General features: G+C 39.5%; 1 protein-coding gene across 2 annotated transcripts in view; it reads left to right on the forward strand.

Annotated features, from left to right (window-relative positions):
* The window catches only part of LOC126248475 (transforming growth factor-beta receptor-associated protein 1-like), a 145,941-nt gene extending 127,786 nt beyond the window's left edge, over nt 1-18,155 (forward strand). For both annotated transcript variants that reach the window (XM_049949491.1, XM_049949490.1), the window contains 3 exons: nt 16,591-16,753; nt 16,923-17,029; nt 17,569-18,155. In XM_049949491.1, the coding sequence (XP_049805448.1) occupies nt 16,591-16,753; nt 16,923-17,029; nt 17,569-17,713 (415 nt within the window). In that variant the 3' untranslated portion in view covers nt 17,714-18,155. The remainder of the gene's footprint in view (nt 1-16,590; nt 16,754-16,922; nt 17,030-17,568) is intronic.
* The last annotated feature ends 442 nt before the right edge of the window (nt 18,156-18,597 follow it).

Raw genomic sequence — 18,597 nt, forward strand, 5'->3', positions numbered from 1 at the left:
GTTAGGTTTAAGTAGTTCTAAGTTCTAGGGGACTCATGACCTCAGATGTTAAGTCCCATAGTGCTCAGCACCATTTTTGAACTGTCATTTAGTAATAGACTTGGAAACAAAAGTCTGTAGCAGCAATATGTTGTGAAAGCACACATTCTGAAACAGATATTTTAGTTGTTCATGAACTTTAATTAAAAATTTGATAAATGGAACCCTTAAAAGAAATAGATACAAAAGTTGGGCATTAGAAGTAATAAAATTCAGTATACATGTGAGAATGTTATGATATTCTTGTTTCAGTGATCAGTGATTTAGTTACAAGGAATGCGCAATCAGTTGCTGAGGAAATTTCCTTCATATTGCATTATATTAAAAAACAAAAAAACAAAAAACTTATCTAGTTATAGCTCAATTTATGTATGGGCATATATTCTTTTTTTCTGTTTGATATTTAACAACCATTGAACGCTGACTTCTTTGAAAATGGAAGATTTGTTCAACTGAGCAAAAACAAAGAAATAAGTAAGTTTTGCTATTGCAGAAGGAACAATTCGAGCATTTGCTGTTGAAAGTATAACTGAAATTAAACAGCGTAACAAGTACCTGTTGGTTTGATATTTTGAGTCATTAGTTTGGAGTATCAGCAAGCATATATCTGTTATTGTGGACTTCAGACTGAAGACTGGTTTGATACAGATCTCCTTGCTACTCTATCCTGTGCAAGCCTCTTCATCTCAGAGTAACTACTGCAACCTACATGCTTCTAAATCTGCGTACTGTATTCATCTCTTGTTCTCGCTCTGTGGCTCTTCGCCCAGTATCTTGTTTCCTAATCTAATTCCCTCAGCATGACCTGATTTGATTCGATTTCATTTCATTATCGCCATTTTGCTTTTGTTGATGTTCATGTTATATCCACTATGTCCATTCCATTCAACTGCTCTCCCAAGTCCATTGCTGCCTCTGACAGAATTACAATGTCATTAGCAAATCTCAAAGCTTTTATTTATTTTCCCTGGACTTTAATTCCCACTCCAAATTTTCCTTTTATTTCTTTTGCTGCTTGCTTAGTATACAGATTGAATAACATTGAGGATAATCTACAACCCTGTCTCACTTACTTCTTAACCACTGCATCCGTTTCATGCCCCTCAACTCGTATAACTGCTGTCTGGATTCTTTACAAATTATAAATAGCCTTTCACTCCCAGTATTTTATCCTTGCCACCTTTAGAACTTGAAACAGAGTATTCCAGTAACATTTTCAAAATATTTTCTTTAAGTTTACAACTGCTATAGACATAGATTTTCCTTTCTTTAACCTATCTTCTATGAAAATTTGTAGGCTCCGTATTGCCTCTTGTGTTCTTGCATTTCTCCAGAATCCAAACTGATCTTTCCCGATGTTGGCTTCCACCAGTTTTTCCATTCTTCTTCTGTAAAGAATTCGTGTTAGTGTTTTGCAACCGTGACTTACTAAACTGATAGGTTGGTAATCTTCACACCTGTCAGCACTTGCTTCCTTTGGAATTGGAATTATTGTATTCTTCTTGAAGTCTGATGGTATTTCGTGTGTCTCGTACATCTTTCTCACCAGATGGAAGACTTTTGTCATGGCTGGCTCTCGCAAGGCTATCAATAGTTCGAATGGAATGTTGTCTACTCCCAGGGTCTTGTTTTGACTTGGGTCTTTCAGTGCTATGTCAAATCCTTCAGGAAGTATCATATCTCCCATCTCATCTTCATCTATGTATTTAATATTTCCCTCATGTACATCTCCCTTGTATAGACCCTCTATATACTCCTTCCACCTTTCTGCTTTCCTTTCTTTGCTTAGGACTGGTTTTCCAACTGAGCTATTGCAATTTGTTCAGTAGGTTCTCTTTTTTCCAAAGGTCTCTTTAATTTTCCTGTAGGTAGCATCTATCTTTTCCCTAGTGATGTGTGCTTCTAAATCCTTACAGTTTTCCTCTAGCCATTCCTGCTTAGCCATTTTGAACTTCCTATCAATCTCATTTTTTGGACGTTTGGATTCCCTTTTGCCTGCTTTATTTTCTGCATTTTTATATTTTCTCCTTTGATTAATTAAATTCAGTATCCCTTGTGTTATCCAGGGATTTCTTATAGCCCTCATCTTTTTAATTACTTGATCCTCTGCAGCTTTCACTATTTCATTTCTCAGAGCTACCCATTCTTCTTCTACTGTATTCCTTTCCCCTGTTCTTGTCAATCATTCCCTGATGTTCCCTCTGAAACACTCTACAACATCTGGTTCTTTCAGTTTATTCAGGTCCTATCTCCTTAAATTCCTACTTTTTTGCAGTTTCTTCAATTTTAATCTACAGTTAATAACCAATAATTGTGGTCAGAGTCCACATCTACCCATAGAAATGTCTTACAATTTAAAATATGTTCCACAAATCTCTGTCTTCCCATTATACACAAATCAAAAAAGTTTTGCATCACCTCGGTTCTAAGAGTTCCGGAACCTGTGCAGAAAATTGGAATAAAGATCAACATAAAGATCATTTCTGCCCCTTTTATTGCTCATGGAAACCACACATTGCATGTTGTACCACCATACAGCAAGACCTTCAGTGGTGGTGGTCCATATTGCTGTACACACCGGTACCTCTGATACCCTGTAGCATGTCGTCCTACATTGATGCATGCATGTATTCATTGTGGCATACTATCCCCGAGCTCATCAAGGCACTGTTGGTCCAGATTGTCCCACTCCTCATTGATGATTCGGTGTAGATCCCTCAGAGTGGTTGGTGGGTCACATCGTCCATAAGCAGCCGTTTTCAGTCTATCCCAGGCTTGTTCAATAGGGTTGCACTATCGGTCGTAGGATGGCATTCAAGTATCGTACAACCATTACAGTGCCTTCCATGACCACCAGCGGCGTACATCAGCTCCATATAATGCCAGACCGAAACAGCAGGGAACCTCCACCTTGCTGCACTCGCTGGACTGTGTGTCTAAGGCATTCAGCCTGACAAGGTTGCCTCCAAACACGTCTTTGACAATTGTCTGGTTGAAGGCATATGCAACACTCATCGGTGAAGAGAATGCGATGCCAATCCTGAGGGGTCCATTCGGCATATTGTTGGGCCCATCTGTACCACTCTGTATGATGTCCTGGCTGCAAAAATGGACCTTGCCATGGATGTCGGGAGTGAAGTAGCGCATCATGCAGCCCATTGCGCACAGTTTGTCATAACATGACATCCTGTGGCTGCACAGAAAGCATTACTCCACGTGGTGGCATTGCTGTCAGGTTTCCTCCGAGCCATAATCAGTAGGTAGCGGTCATCCACTACAGCAGTAGCCCTTGGGCGGCCTGAGCGATGCATGTCATCGACAGTTCCTGTCTCTCTGTCTCTCCTCCATGTTCGAACAACATCGCTTTGGTTTACTCTGAGACACCTGGACACTTCCCTTGTTGACAGCCCTTCCTGACACAAAGTAACAATGTGGATGCAATCAAACTGCGGTATTGACCGTCTAGGCATGGTTGAACTACAGACAACACGAGCCATGTACCACATGACTGGAACTGATCAGCTGTTGGATCCCCTCCGTCTAGTAGGCACTGCTCATGCATGGTTGTTTACATGTTTGGGCGGGTTTAGTGACATCTCTGAACAGTCAAGGGGACTGTCTCTGTGATACAGTATCCACAGTCAACATCTATCTTCAGGAGTTCTGGGAACTGGGGTGATGCAAAACTCTTTTTTGATGTGTGTATAATCAGTCTGAAACCTTCTGTTGTCTCTAGGTCTATTCCATGTGTACAACCATCTTTCATGATTCTTAAACCAAGTGTTAGCTATAATTAAGTTATGCTCTGTGCAAAATTCTACCAGGCGGCTTCCTGTTTTATTCCCTTCCTCCAGTCTGTATTCACCTACTATTTTTCCTCCTCTTCCTTTTCCTACTAATGAATTCCAGTCCCCCATGACTATTAAACATTCATCTCATTTAATTATCTGAATATAATTTGTTTTATTTCAGCATCTATTTCTTCAATGTCTTCATCATCCGCATATCTAGTTGGCATATAAACTTGTACTTCCGGTGTGGGTGTGGCCTTCATGTCTATTTTGGCTATAATAATGCATTCAGAATGTTGTTCATAATAGCTTATCCACATTCCCTTTTTTTATTCATTATGAAACCTATTCCTGCATTACCCCTATTTGATTTTGTATATATAACCCTGTATTCACCTGACCAAAAGCCCTGTTCCTCCTGTCATTGAAATTCACTAACTGCCACTATATCTGGCTTTAAACCATCCATTTCCCTGTTAAATTTCCTAATCCACCTGCTTGATTAAGGGATCTAACATTTCACGCTCTGATCTGTAGAATGTTGGTTTTGGTTCTCCTGATAACAACATCCTACTGGGAATTCCCTGCCCAGAGATCTGAATGGGGGAGCATTTTACCTCCAGAATATTTTACCCAAAATGATGCCATAATCATTTAACCATACAGTAGAGCTGCATGCCCTCAGGGAAAAATTATGACTAGATTTCCCGAGCTTTCAGCTGTTTGCAGTACCAGCACAGCAATGCTGGTTTGTTTGATGTTATAAGGCCAGATCAGTCAGTCATCCAGACTGTTTGCCCCTGCAATTACTGAAAAGCCTGCTGCCTCTCTTCAGGAACCACATGTTTGTCTGGCCTCTCAACAGATACTCCTCCATTGTGGTTGCACCTATGGTACAGCTATCTGTATTGCTGAGACACGCAAGCCTCTCCACCAATGGCGAGGTCCCTGGTTTATGTTGATTAAAAATATTTCCTACTTCTGGTATCGGGCACTGCAGAGTTTGAATGCCAGTCAGAGGAGATAGATTTAGTCATTATGGGCACCACAGCCACACAGTGCTGTGCTCACATGGTGAGAGCACCACTGTCTCGCCACATGAATAAAGCAGCTGGTAGCACTCCATGCCGCTGGTATTTAGGCAGTTGCACAGTTACAGCTCATCAGTTCAGTGCTTGTGCTTGGTATTGTTGGTTCTATCTACACCGTACTGGGATTGCTTTATAGTTACTTTGTTGGTCACCTGGTTACTTTCTTTGGTCACATTTTGGATTTCTCTCTCCACTGTCTGGGCCTTGTCATCATTGTTGCGGCGAAGGCTCCACGTAGCACCTCATTGTAATCTGTGTTGCTTGACCTTGTTTTTGTTCTGATCTGTTGTTTTGACTGCAATCTCTCTCTTGTTTCACTCACCACACACACACACACACACACACACACACACACACACACACACACACACACACACACACCAATACCAATATCCAGCTACCCACAGATATAGCATTGGCAATCAGGAAAAAGGATGTTATTTAGTAGCATGGATGCCCAACTGGTTTGCCTGCTGGAACAACAGCAAAGTTAATTCTGCAACAGCAGCTCCAGTTAGACTTGTTACAAAAATCACTTCAGCTTCAGGTGAACAAACTGTGAGTACACACAGCTCAATTGCACCAGGTCTGAGCGCTTTTTGCCACTGGCTCCCCAAAACATCTTCTGTCGTTTCCACCTTTCAGTGATGATAAAGGAGCGCTGGGACACACACTTGCATCATCCAAAACAGCATTTCACAGTGTTTCACACCATGCATGATTCATTGCAGTGATCACTGTTTTTGTCTTGAGCTGTACCAGACGCATCCTTTCTGCTTTGGAAGTTGACCTCTCTGTCAGACCCTGTCACACTCTCCTCTCAGGGGATATGCATTGTTTTGACTAAGAACTAGTCCTAGAGATACCATCTGGTTTAAGCCCCTAGCACAACATTCCAACTCTGATGCTTTGTCGTGTCTACCCACTAGCCGTATTCTGATCTCAACCAACAAAAGGTCCTCTGCTTCCACATTTATACTGCAAATCAACATACGTTGGTCAGTTCCCCATTATGGCTGCAAAGTGTGCGCCTGGCACCAAGCTTCATCCCCTCAATCATTTGTACCCTGGCCTACACCCCATCCATGGGACCATATTCACCTTTATTTTGCAGGTCCACTTTTGGGATCAATGGTATTGTGTATACCTACTCAGAGTACTCATATGTGTTACATATTGCATCCACCATGACTGGCATCACCCTCACTGCCTTGGCCCAGGTTTTGGCTGTCAAAGGGTTACCTCATGTTTCAGTCTCTGGTACTGGACCTCAATTCACAGTGTCTGCTTTTGAAGAGTTGTTTGAGGCCAATGGCATAAAACATATTCTCAGCCCTCTGTTCCATCCTTCCTACAATGGGGAAGCAGAATGTCTCGTTCAGACATTTAAGCAGAAAATGAAGATGGGTGCCAAAACCTCTGCCACTGCATTGGCCTTTACCCTCTTTTTGAGCATATATTGCGCAATGCCGATTGACAATTCTAGCCCAACAGAGCTGCTCCACAGGTGGCAACCGCAGACCCTACTTCAACTTTTGGTGTTGCCTCCTTCTGCACCCTGCTCTTGGCCACCCCAGCATTGCACACGGGGCGTGGCTGTGTGGATCTGCTCCTATTGAGATACTATGACTTGGATGCTTGTGATGGTAGTAGAATCCCACAGGCAAAGAGTTACACACATGCAGACACAGAAAGGACTCGGCCACCACCACAGCCAGCTCCGGCCTCGAGCAGAGGCATCAGACCTGTCGCTACCCCCCTCTCCCTCACCTTTTGCTCTCTGGTGACCATGAGGCCCCAGGGCCAGTACCACTGGTAATTGCTGTCAACTCCCCACAGGTACACCAGCACTACTTTCTGCATCCACGAGGATTGGGGGGGAACCCTCTGGTGCCATCACCTTCAGCAATGTCATGATGGACACCACGACCACTCTCACCATCCAGTGCGTTTCTGCCTGTACGTGTTTGTTTAAGGGGGGGAGGGATCTGCTATCGGGCGCGGCGGATTTTGAATGCCTCTCAGAGGACGACGACTTAGATGGTCGTTAGGGGTCACCATGCCCACACAGCGCTGTGCTCATAGAGTGAGGGGGCCACCATGTTGCCACATGAATACGGTGGCCAATAGTTTTCAGTGTGGTCAGTATACATGCAGCCGCCCAGTGCATGGCTGGTTCTTTCTTTGCTGTACTAGGATTGCTTGATAATTACCTCACTTGTTACCTGGTTACTCTTTTTGGTTGCATTTCGGATTTCTCTCTCCACTGCTCTGCTCCTTGGCATCATCATTGTGGTGAAGGCTTCACTTAGCACCTTGTTGTTGTCTAGATTGTTTGACCTTGTCCTTATCTCTGTCCTGGTCTATTGCTTTGCCCACAGTCTCACTGTCGTGTTTTGCATGCCTATGGTTAGTCTGGATATCTTTATCACAGGCACGTCTCCAGCCTGGTGGCTTCCTCCATTTCTTCAGGAGCTCCAACATGTGCACCGATATCCGGCTACTTGCAGATTTAGTAATTATTGTGTTTTTTGTACTGTTATTTTATTTGGTAAGGGTTGAGTCATGAGACCTCATTTTATGTCAAGCCATATGTGATCGTAATTGCATTGGACATTGCATATATGATATTAATTGTAATTTAAAGCAAATGTGGCAGTACACTGTTATATGATGAAATGTAAGAATAAAAATATTAATTAATTAAAAGAAACAAAATATAATTATAATGGCAAAAAGGTTATTACAATTAAAGTTACATTGTCCATAGTGCACTAGTTACATCGAAAAAGAGAAAAAGTTAATACAAAGAACAAAGTAATATGTGGACAAAAGTATTACATAAAGATACAGAAAAAAGGACGCAAGAGGGTAATATACAGAGCAGAAAGAAAGTAATAAAAGAAGAAAATGGTATGTAGGAGGAAAAAATAAAATTACACCTGTAAATACTGGTCAAAAAGAGGATATTAGTATCTTTAAGTAAGAGATTATTATTTTTGCTCATGGTCTTGTGTATTCCTCAATGTGTCAAATTTGCCACAATGTTAAGTATGAAGTAATTTCTGTTTACATGTCCCACAGTTTCATATTATTTCAACTGAGGAAAATGGCACAGCTGTTAAGTCACTGCACTTCCTTTTCGAGGGGGTAGAGTTCAAATCCCCAACCAACCACATTTTTAAAATTTTTCTAAGTTACTATAGGAAAATTGTTTGAGATTGGCACATTAGTCATACTTCTTAACTTAATATGGATTCTGGTACTGCTTCTTACCATTAAATGGAGTGTAATATGACAAATCATTGGCAGTACTACAAGAAGTAATGTAATATAAGCCTCAGTTTTTTGTGTGTAGGTAGCTGTTTTATGTAAAGGATTATCAGTTTAGTTATAGAAATGTGAAGGTTTTACTGTATATACATAACAGCTGAATGTAAACTGGAAAATCTGAAACTTTTCTGCTAATTAAGATTTTTTTACAATAAATTTAAATGTTCTAGAATGTGGGCATCCCCTTCTTGAATAACATAAACAGACTAACAACAAAGAAGTTAACTGTTGGCCTAGCTTAACTTTGTTTGCAGCTCGTGGTCTAGTGGTTAGTGTTGCAGCCTCTGGATCACAGGGTCCCAGGTTCGATTCCCAGCAGGGTTGGGGATTTTCTCTGCCTGGCGACTGGGTGTTTGTGTTGTCCTCAGCATCATCATCATCATCATCATCATCATCATCATCATCATTTGTTATAGTGGCTAGATTGGACTGTGTAAAAATTGGGACTTTGTACAGGTGCTTGATGACTGCCCCACAAAGCAAACATTATAATCTAGCTTAACTTCACTAGTTCTTCACTCATTTCATCTATCAAAAAGTTCACAATTATACTGAGACCTGTATAACATTGTTCGTGAGTTAGTGAATGTGGGTTTTATATCCTTGAAAATCAAAGGAATTGCTTGCCCCAAGGGTAGGAGGCTGTAGCTGAGAAGGGTTGGATTTTGCATGCTATTTGATAATGGTCAAAAGTCATTAGTGATGTATGATATGAGTAAAGAGGTATCCCTGGGCTTGTGTTTCAGTAATAATAGACCAGTAACAGTGGTCTGTGCAATTTAGAAAATAATATGCTTCAGAGATGACTTAAGTTCACAGAATACTGTTTTATCTGTCTGTAAGGTGGTTCTTGAACTACTTTGGCTTGCTGGTGTAAAAGACTGAGCTTGTTAATCTTTAAAGAACCATGTTTTAAAGTTGACAACATCATGTGCATATGATTGCTGTTACAAAAACCTAATTGATACTTACCTTAAATGTTTAAGATGCTCAGGTGGTCCACCAACTGCCCTTGAACAGTATGGATCAAAACTTTGAACAGAACAGCTAGGATACTCATTTTGCTGTCAGTTGTAGAGCCGGTGCTCATCTCACTTGCACAGAATAAATATAAATGTATTTGCCATGGAGAGTTGTGAACTTATAACGAAGCTATTGAACCATTAGTCAAATACAACTTTGAAAGCAGCACACTGTTATGCAGTAATGGGAGGTGCCACCAAGAAATGTTAAAGAGTACCTCAGCCACACATCAGTAGCCATGCAACCCATTGCTGAGATAAACAGTGCTTCACTGCCACAGGCCAGCAGTTTAGCTCACACCAAGGATGCCAGACAGTTATGCATAGGGTTGGATTATTGACAGTGACTTGGTTGTTGTTTAGGGCTCTGATGAATTGTATACTTGAATTTGTTGTGCATTTTCATTGTGGATGTTGGTTGTGGACTGGATGGAATAATTGGCTGGCACTGAAAGACAGATCAGCCATTGTTAAGAGATCAACTAGAGGTGGAATTGTGTATGTATGAATTTGTAATGGTCAAAATACAAAATTGTTGACAAGTTGCTTCGAACACTGTTGTGCAATAGAAGTTCCAGAGTGCATCACCATGGATCCAGTTTTTGCAGTATCTTGAGAAGAAAGGGAAACATTTTGAGAAGCAAGAGAAACAGTTGGAGAAGATAAGTGAATGTTACCAGCAGCAAACTGCACATTTTCCAAAAACAGCACCAAGAGCAACTACACACATTACTGCCATTCCTGCAACAGCACTAACTAGTACAAGTGTTCCCCAGAAGTTCGTCCATGCAACCAACAGAGCTACCACCATTATTCAGATCCTTCCTGGAAGATAAGGAGGACTGGGACAGTTATGAGAAATGGCTTCCTCACCATCTTCAAGGGTACCAGGTACTGGACCCATAAGCTCAAAAATCTCTCTTTCTTACTCCATTCTCAAAACCTACAGCTCATACAGAATTTCTCTCCACTCATCAATCTGTTAGCGCTGACATTTGATAAAATTTTTAACATTTTGTGTAGTCATTACCATGTTCAGACTCATGTGGTGGCTTCCTGCTTGCAACTATATTCCTGCCACAGAAATAAATTCTATTGTCCATACATCATCAGTCTAAAAGGATTAAGTCAGGTTGTGATTTAACATGTGATGGCTATTAGAAATCTTAAGCAGGTTCTCTTATATAGGACATTGTTGTCCAGGTTTGCTCATGACCCAGAGATTTGGTGAAATACACTTAAGCTCTCTATCCCCTCATTAGCAGAAGTCCTCCAGACTACTACTGCTTTTGAAATGGTGCACTTGGTCAACTTGCATCTACCAGAGTGTCCCAGGCCATATGAAGTTAGGTTAGGTTAGGTTAGGTTAGGTTAGACTGGCATTCAACTGACACCTTGTATGCCAGCACAACCCCAGTCACATGTCCCCAGTTGTCAACAGTTTTCTCCCTTTACAGGCAACAAACATGAACCACTGTCTGATGGACATGGCAGTTAAGGAAATACTATTGTACTTCCCAGCATTGGAGTGTATATCCAGTTTTTCCAGATCTTTTTCTAGGACCACCGCAAATCCCAATGCCCATACTGCATCAAAACCTGTCTAGGTTGACATGGTGGAAGCTTGTAAAGGCAAACCATGAGCCCATGATGTTGACATGCCAGTGGATGTCCATGCTATTACACCAATGATGTGTCCAGAATCAGATACTCCTGTGCATTTTTTTTCCTGCAACTTGAAATTAACAAGTAGCAGGTGCATTTCCAGAGTGATACAGGTGCAGTCATTTCTCTCATTAATCTCAAGATGTAGAATTGGCATGGTTTGCTCACTACAGTGGTACACATCTCTTAAGCTTGTTGCATATCACAAACAAACCATTGTCATGCAAGGCATGATTGTTGCACAAGTGACATACCAAAAGGTCAGAGGCTCCTTGGATCTGATACTTATTGAAACCCCAGCAGTTGCAGATATGTTTGGACTAGGTGCATTTTTGCTCTTTGGTTTCTATATCTCAGACCTTATTAACTTGGTGTCTGACATCATTCCATAAAAAAAAATATTTAGAAGAGCTGTTGAAAATATGCATTCCTTTTTGAATCTTGGTTGGGCTCCACTAATGATGCCCTAGCCCTAAATTGGAGATTACTGTGGATTTGAGAAAAAACACACAATAATCTCCAAATTTCTTTCTGTGGGAGCAGAACTCTTCAAGCTTAAACCTATTCTTAAAGCTGAACTTTACCACTTCCAGGCATTTGAAGTAATTGAACCCATCACCGCTAGCTCTTGGGCTACACTTGTCATGGTGATAAGGTCAGAAAAACTTTGGGTGGATTGCACCTATGTGGGGATTTTAAGGCCACCATTAATATTCAAGCCATCATCAATTCATATCATATCCTGTGGCATGAGGAGCTGCATCCAAAGTTGGAATCAGGGAAATACTTTACTATGGTGCAGGCAGATGCTTACCCACAACTTCTGTTGGACTTAACGTCTCATCTTATTGTTCTGAGTGCACCTTTTGAATTATGCCACTATAAGCACCTTCTTTCTGGCATCACATCAGCCCTTACCATTTTTCATTGTTATCTGGAATAACTAATGGATGATAACCCCCCATGCTGTGCAAACTATTGGATAACACTATTGTCTGAGGCAAACAAATTATCAGAGACATTCAAAAAATCTTCACGTTATGTTTTTTTAAAAAAAATCTGCAGGCTGCTGTCTTTCACTGTAGCCTACAACTCTGTGTGTGTGTGTGTGTGTGTGTGTGTGTGTGTGTGTGTGTTGGGTGGAGTGGGGGTTACAAAACTGCATTGAATACCTGGACAATTTCCTCATGAAATAAGTCATTACACTGACAGGTCATCATGTCATCATCTCAGTGCTGTCGACCATATAAAATGATCTACCAGCTCTTTACGGTTGCAGTCCATTGTGGAGAAGGTTAAGTTTTATGACAAATTGATCCCCAGCGCAGCTCAGATCACATACCCATTAAATCAACTTCAATGAAAAGAAGTTAATTTTGAGTGGCTTGCAGTGTGTAAGTAAACTTTCCAAGCACCGAAATAAGGCCATGGACTCTGCTGTGCTTAGTACCTTTCATTTCAAATCACCCAGCTGTGACTGCAGTGGGTATGTCAGAGTACAGCATCAGTGCTATTATTTTTCATTGCTGTGTAAATGGCATGGGACATCCAATCACGTTCATCTCCAAAACTTTAATAGAGGCACAACACAAATGAACTCAGATTGAGAGAGTCACTTGGTATAATGTTTGCTGTCACTAAGTTTTGGCAGTAAATTAGTGGCCCCTGTTTTCAATGCTTCACAAACCCCAAAGCTTTTGGTCTATGCAACAACCTATCTGAATGCGTGGGTCAGAGATTACAGCATTGGGCCTTATATTTAAGCATCTACTACTAAGAGACTCACTATCACAGTACTGCACAGTATGCAAATGCAGACATATTATTGTTCCTTCCATGTGAGTCCTATACATCATTCAATGAGAAAGACAGCTTGTACCTCTGCATAAAAGAGTAATTCTGATAAATCCATGATGATTTTCTACTTGCTGCAACAACAGGTGCCAAAGCAGTACATGCTTTACCCCTCTGTATCAACAGTTTTAATCTCTGTACAGCATGGGTGGTTTGCATGCATGCTATTGTCAGCATCTGCACATCCATTCTTCATCAATCAACATCATTTTTGAGGGCTTTATAGCATTCCCCTTTTCACCACAGAAATAGAAATTATGTGTGTAATGGTTCCTACTGTGCCCCAGCAGAAAGTTTTGCAGCTATTAAATCCATCCCACTGTGACACTTGCATACTGGTCTGCTGTCATCTCTACTGGCCTGCCATCTATGATGATTTGGAAGTCATAGTTCACAACTGGCCCCAGTGCACTACACATGAGGCCACACTGCTGCCTCAGTGTTTTGCACCATGGTGCTACAAATTCAGCCATGGAAATGTTATCTGTCTGAACTTTGCTGGAGCATTCTTCAAACACATGACTGATCATCACTGAAGCTATTTCAAAATTTCCATGTGTAATCCCAATGTTGTCTACAACCATTGAAGCTATATTGAAGGTGCTAGTCAAAATACTCTCCATTGAAGCTCTTCCCAAAGTCATCATCTCAGACAGTGGACCATAATTTACGTCAAAGAAATTCCAGGAATTCTACCAACACAGTGGCATTCCATCCTCAAAGTAATGGGGAGGCTGAAGATATCATCATCAATCATCATCATCATCATCATCATTGTTGTCTTCATGGGTTGGGCCTTTTGACCTGTTTCGCCTCAGAACTGTTCATGCCATCTTTTTAATAGATGTTCAGTGCTCCTCTTACCAGTTGGGTTATGTTGTGTTGCCAATTTAGTTATTCTATCATTAGACATATGTTCGGCATGGTCTTTCCAGTTCAGATGATATTTTTCAGTTATGTTTGTAACATTTAGTTCTTCTCTAATAATGGCATTTCTTTTATGGTCCAGCAATGAATATCCTGCTACAAAGCACAGGAACTTCATCGCTGATAATTCGATTCATCGCAGTTGATTAGATGTTAGGTTCTAACATTCACTGCCATACAGAAGCAAAGGCTATGATGTTTCTGGAAACAGTTTTAATGTTTCTTTATATATACATTGTATAGTTCCACAAAAATGTCTGAATCTGGCCAGTTTGAGCTCTACATTATCTGAGTTGGGAAGTTTTAAAGCTGCATCATAAATATGTAAATCCTATTACTTGTTCAGTTATTTTTGCATCTATAACAATTTTGGCTCTTGTGAGTTTCAGTCCTTGAAATCGCATCACTTTTGTTCCATCTGTTGATTTTCTCAGTCAGTATTTAGCAGCAATTTGACTCAATTTGTCTACTGAAATTTGGACCTTTCCTTCAGATTTTCCAATTATAATCTAATCATCAGCAAATAGCATCATCATACAACTAAAATTATCACTTCTTAATGTTCCATTTAATCAATGTAAACATTAAAAAGAGTGGAGGACAGTGGCCTTGTCTGACTTCTTGATTGATATTGGCAGATTCCGTCCCATTTTGGACAGTATGGATCCTTATATTATTATTATTGTTGTTGTTATTATTATTATTATATAATGACTGAATTGCTGTAATCAGATATGCTACAGCTCCCAATTTCTTAAGTGATTTCCATAGCATTTACCTTGTCAAACATCTTTTCATAGTCAGTAAAAACATGGTAAGTCGGCAATCTAAATTCCAAACATTTTTATTGGCTGAGATCCAGCAACCGTACGTTATTTTGTTACAGGATGTGTATATAGCCACGTTAGTTGCACAAAGTTTTTGTCAAAATATTGCTTGTTACTATTCTGATGAAGAGTGCCCTATGCAATCGAAACCATGGTCAGTTTGACAAAAATTTTGTGCAATTGATTTGGCTATATATACATCCTGTAGCAATCTAAATTCCCTTATTTTCTCAGTTACTTGTGCCAAAGTGAAAAGACAACCAAAACATGATTTACCTGTTCTAAAACCATGTTGCACCTCTAACATATGCACTTCGATTATTGGCACAGATCTCTTGTTTATAATTTCAGCATACAGTTTGTTGCAGGAATTTAGTAGACTTATTCCTTGGTAATTTATGCATTGTAATTTATTGCCATTCTTGTAAATAGGGCATACCAAAGCTTCATTCAATTCGTTTGGCACATGTCCATTCAGCCAGCAAACGTTCATAAAATTTAAGAGTCTATGCTTTGGATGATCAGATCCATATATAATCAGCTCCATGTTTATACTATAACTGCCAGGTGACGTTTTTTTTATCACATTTTGCAGCTCTTCCATTGTTATCAGATATTATCAGAGCCAGTTGACTTTTTCTGTTTTGTTTGTTTGACCACATTTTGTAGTTCTTCCATTGTTACCAGATCTACAGAGTTGCTAGTATTGGTGGTTATTTCTGCCTCTCCTTCATTATCAGTCCATAGACATCTGAAGTATTTTAACTATTCCTTTTTGGATATAACATTTAATATTAAAGTATCTCATTCTTGTTTATTCAAGTGCTTCATAATTTTGAGAGGTATGTTTTGTCTTCCTTGAATATTGTGTTTTATATAACTCACATACCAGTCCCAAGTCAGAGGGTTCTTATGATGGGCAACAGAGTGATTACGCTCCATTTTTACTGATTGGGCTACAGAACCTTAAAAAGGAATATTCTGATGGAATATGAAGATAGCTGAGAGAAACCACAGAAAATGTTTCCCAGAAGTGAGGTGATTGTGTACTGTGGTTAGGTTAACTGAGTTGGTCATGAGAGAAAGAGAGAGAGAGAGAGAGAGAGAGAGAGAGAGAGAGAGAGAGAGAGAGAGAGAGAGAGAGTGAGTGAGACAGACAGACAGACAGACAGACAGACTCATGTCTCGTGATGGCAAAATTATAGTTTCATGAATTGAGAAAATGTGTGTTGAGTGCACTGTGCAATAATAACAGCAAGTGGAGGTAATTTTCTTCATGTCTGTGTTATTCAATGAACTCTCCACATCCCAGGAATCATGCCAAATAGCACACCTGTAAGGGAACTCTGCTAGTTGGGTGCTGTTCAGCACTGCCAGACATCTATAGTATAAATACTCCACATGACTTAGTGACCACTGCTTGACATCACTGAACATTCTATTTCCCTGGGAGTAAGCCCAGATTGTGAGGATGGTACAAACCTCAATTTTAAAACATAACCCAACTAAAAGTGAGTTACATACCAATGGGTGTGGATGGGTGTTGAATGCTTGCCCTGGTATGTGGAGCTCTGAGTTAACATGTATACCCCTAGATGATCTTGGGACTGAGATGGATACTTTTAAATTTTCTGTCACAATCACGTGTGCCACTTGTGAGTGAAAACTCCAAAACCAACTAGAGAATGCGTCAATAAAAATTTTGCTCATAAAAGTGGCATAATTTTTCTTGTAGAGTAAAATTAAGTGATATTGTGGAGTTAAAAAGTAAGGTAGTTCTATTTGGGTAAAAAAATGAAGTTGATGTCTTTATCTTGGTGATTAATAAGGTTAAGACACATTGATCATCAATATATAAGCCTTTTGTGACCTCAACAAGATAGCAAAAGTTTATTAGAACCTTTGCTATACCAAATGATATTTGCGATGAGAATGTTAGGTTACTCAATCTGTAGACGGAGTATTAGTATGTCACGCATTCTATTAAAATTTGCCGTTGAACTCATAATACACTTATCTTTTTATAATCTAATGCTTTTAGGTCTCCAAAGAGGGAAGAATTTGCAGTTAATGCAATAGAATTGTTGTGTACAAGAGCTGTCGACTTCGATGCTACCCAGGTTTTACAGACAATCCCATCTGCATGGTCTATTGCTGGTGTTGAAATGTTTCTTACATCCAGCATAAGAGGTTCTATGCACAAGGTTAGTTCTCTCTCTCTCTCTCTCTCTCTCTCTCTCTCTCTCTCTCTCTCTCTCTCTCTCTGTGTGTGTGTGTGTGTGTGTGTGTGTGTGTGTGTGTGTGTGTGTGTGTGTGTCGGGGGAGGGGGGTTATTTCAAAAGCAAACTAAAAATATTTTGTTTTTCCTTCTAGTATCGCTTGAGAAAGGTGGAATCGTCACTAGCACGTGGTGAAAATTTATGTAAAGCATTTGCAAGATATGATGTAGAACGAACATCATGTGTATTGCAGGAGACAAGGTGAGTAATAATATTTCCTGAAATGCTAAAAAATATACATTTACTTGACTTTGCATCATCATAAATTTTAATTGCAGTATACTTGTTACCTATTAGCCAACCAATGTACTACTTTATTTCATATTGTGTAAACCATAATTATTAGACAACTTTGATCATGCAGTAGAACAACAAAATATTTAGAAATGTTAAAGGATGGCAGAGATGCATTTAATATTCACATACGTAAATATCTGTAGCCCTAATTTTACACCCCTCCTTGAACCCTGTGTTTACATCATAAAACTGTTGTGGAATTACTCTACACAGAAGTACCATATGTCAACAGATGGATATTAGTTTTGGTTCCTCCTAATGTAACTCCTCTTTTGTGTGTTACAAAGTACTGTTGTGATTATAAATGCCACAGATTACAGTGAATAGAGACTTTTAGTTAAGTAGATATGAGCCAAAAACCTTGCATAAAATTTGTACAAAAAATTAAGTTATTGATATTGTTATTTCTTACAACTCAGAGTAACAAATACTTTGTTTTGCAGTTACTGTTGTGTGTGTAAGAAACCATTCACAGACAGTACTTTTGCGAGACATCCAGACAGTGTTCTTACTCACATTTCATGTGATAGAAAAGATAATGATAGTTCTATCACAAGCAAGCATCATAATATCCTCGAAAGCAGATGACTTCTGTGTGTGTTAGAAGTCCTGCAGTAAGCATACCTAGTCAATGCAACTGTATATGTCAAGATGTTTTTGTAAGTATCCTCTGTAATTGTACCAGAGCTGTTATTCAAGATGCACTTTATATCTTATACTATTACTGCATTTTCATCTGTTAATACAGTGTTAGTACATATACTGCATCTACTGCTATGAAAATGAAAAGTCGTAATACTTTATATGTAGGAGATTTGATGATGGATAAAGTGAGAATTGAGAAACACAATTCACCCTACTGTAAATGTGAATTTTTGTTTGTTTATGCTGACAGCAATGTTGTTGTTATAAGAGGCTTCTCTTAGTTTATTCATTGGTTACTGTGGACTTAAGAGATGTGCTCATCTGCCAGCAATATGTCATTTCATTTTATGAGTTAATATATTTCTGATATATTTGTTTCACTGGACTTCAGCATTAGCTTATTTTATTTAAAAAAAAAATGTATTTTTGAATGTGGGATGATCTATTAATACATAGACTCCTGTAACCATTATGTAACTGGCAAAGATGCATGCCAGGCAATCTGAACATTGAGATATGTTACAGTTTTCTTTGTTTCTTGTGGTGAAGATAGATATGTTGCAAATTGAGTATATTATCTTTTCCAGTATTACTGGAATATGTTTTGCTCAAGTGTTTTGGATTATGGGATGTAACTTTGGACAAGAGAAGAGGGCTTTTGATGTTTTTTTGCCTCATAATGGCAAAAAGCCATTAATTGGCACTTTCTTCAGAGTAAAATTGTTATTTTAAATGTGACATAATTGGTACAAAGAAATGTATGGACATTTTATTAGAAGCTTGTGATTTCCACCATAGATACTCAGTAAGCTCACCAGACAAAAACG

The sequence above is a fragment of the Schistocerca nitens genome, chromosome 3 (assembly GCF_023898315.1).
Source record: "Schistocerca nitens isolate TAMUIC-IGC-003100 chromosome 3, iqSchNite1.1, whole genome shotgun sequence".
Taxonomy (NCBI): Eukaryota; Metazoa; Arthropoda; class Insecta; order Orthoptera; family Acrididae; genus Schistocerca; species Schistocerca nitens.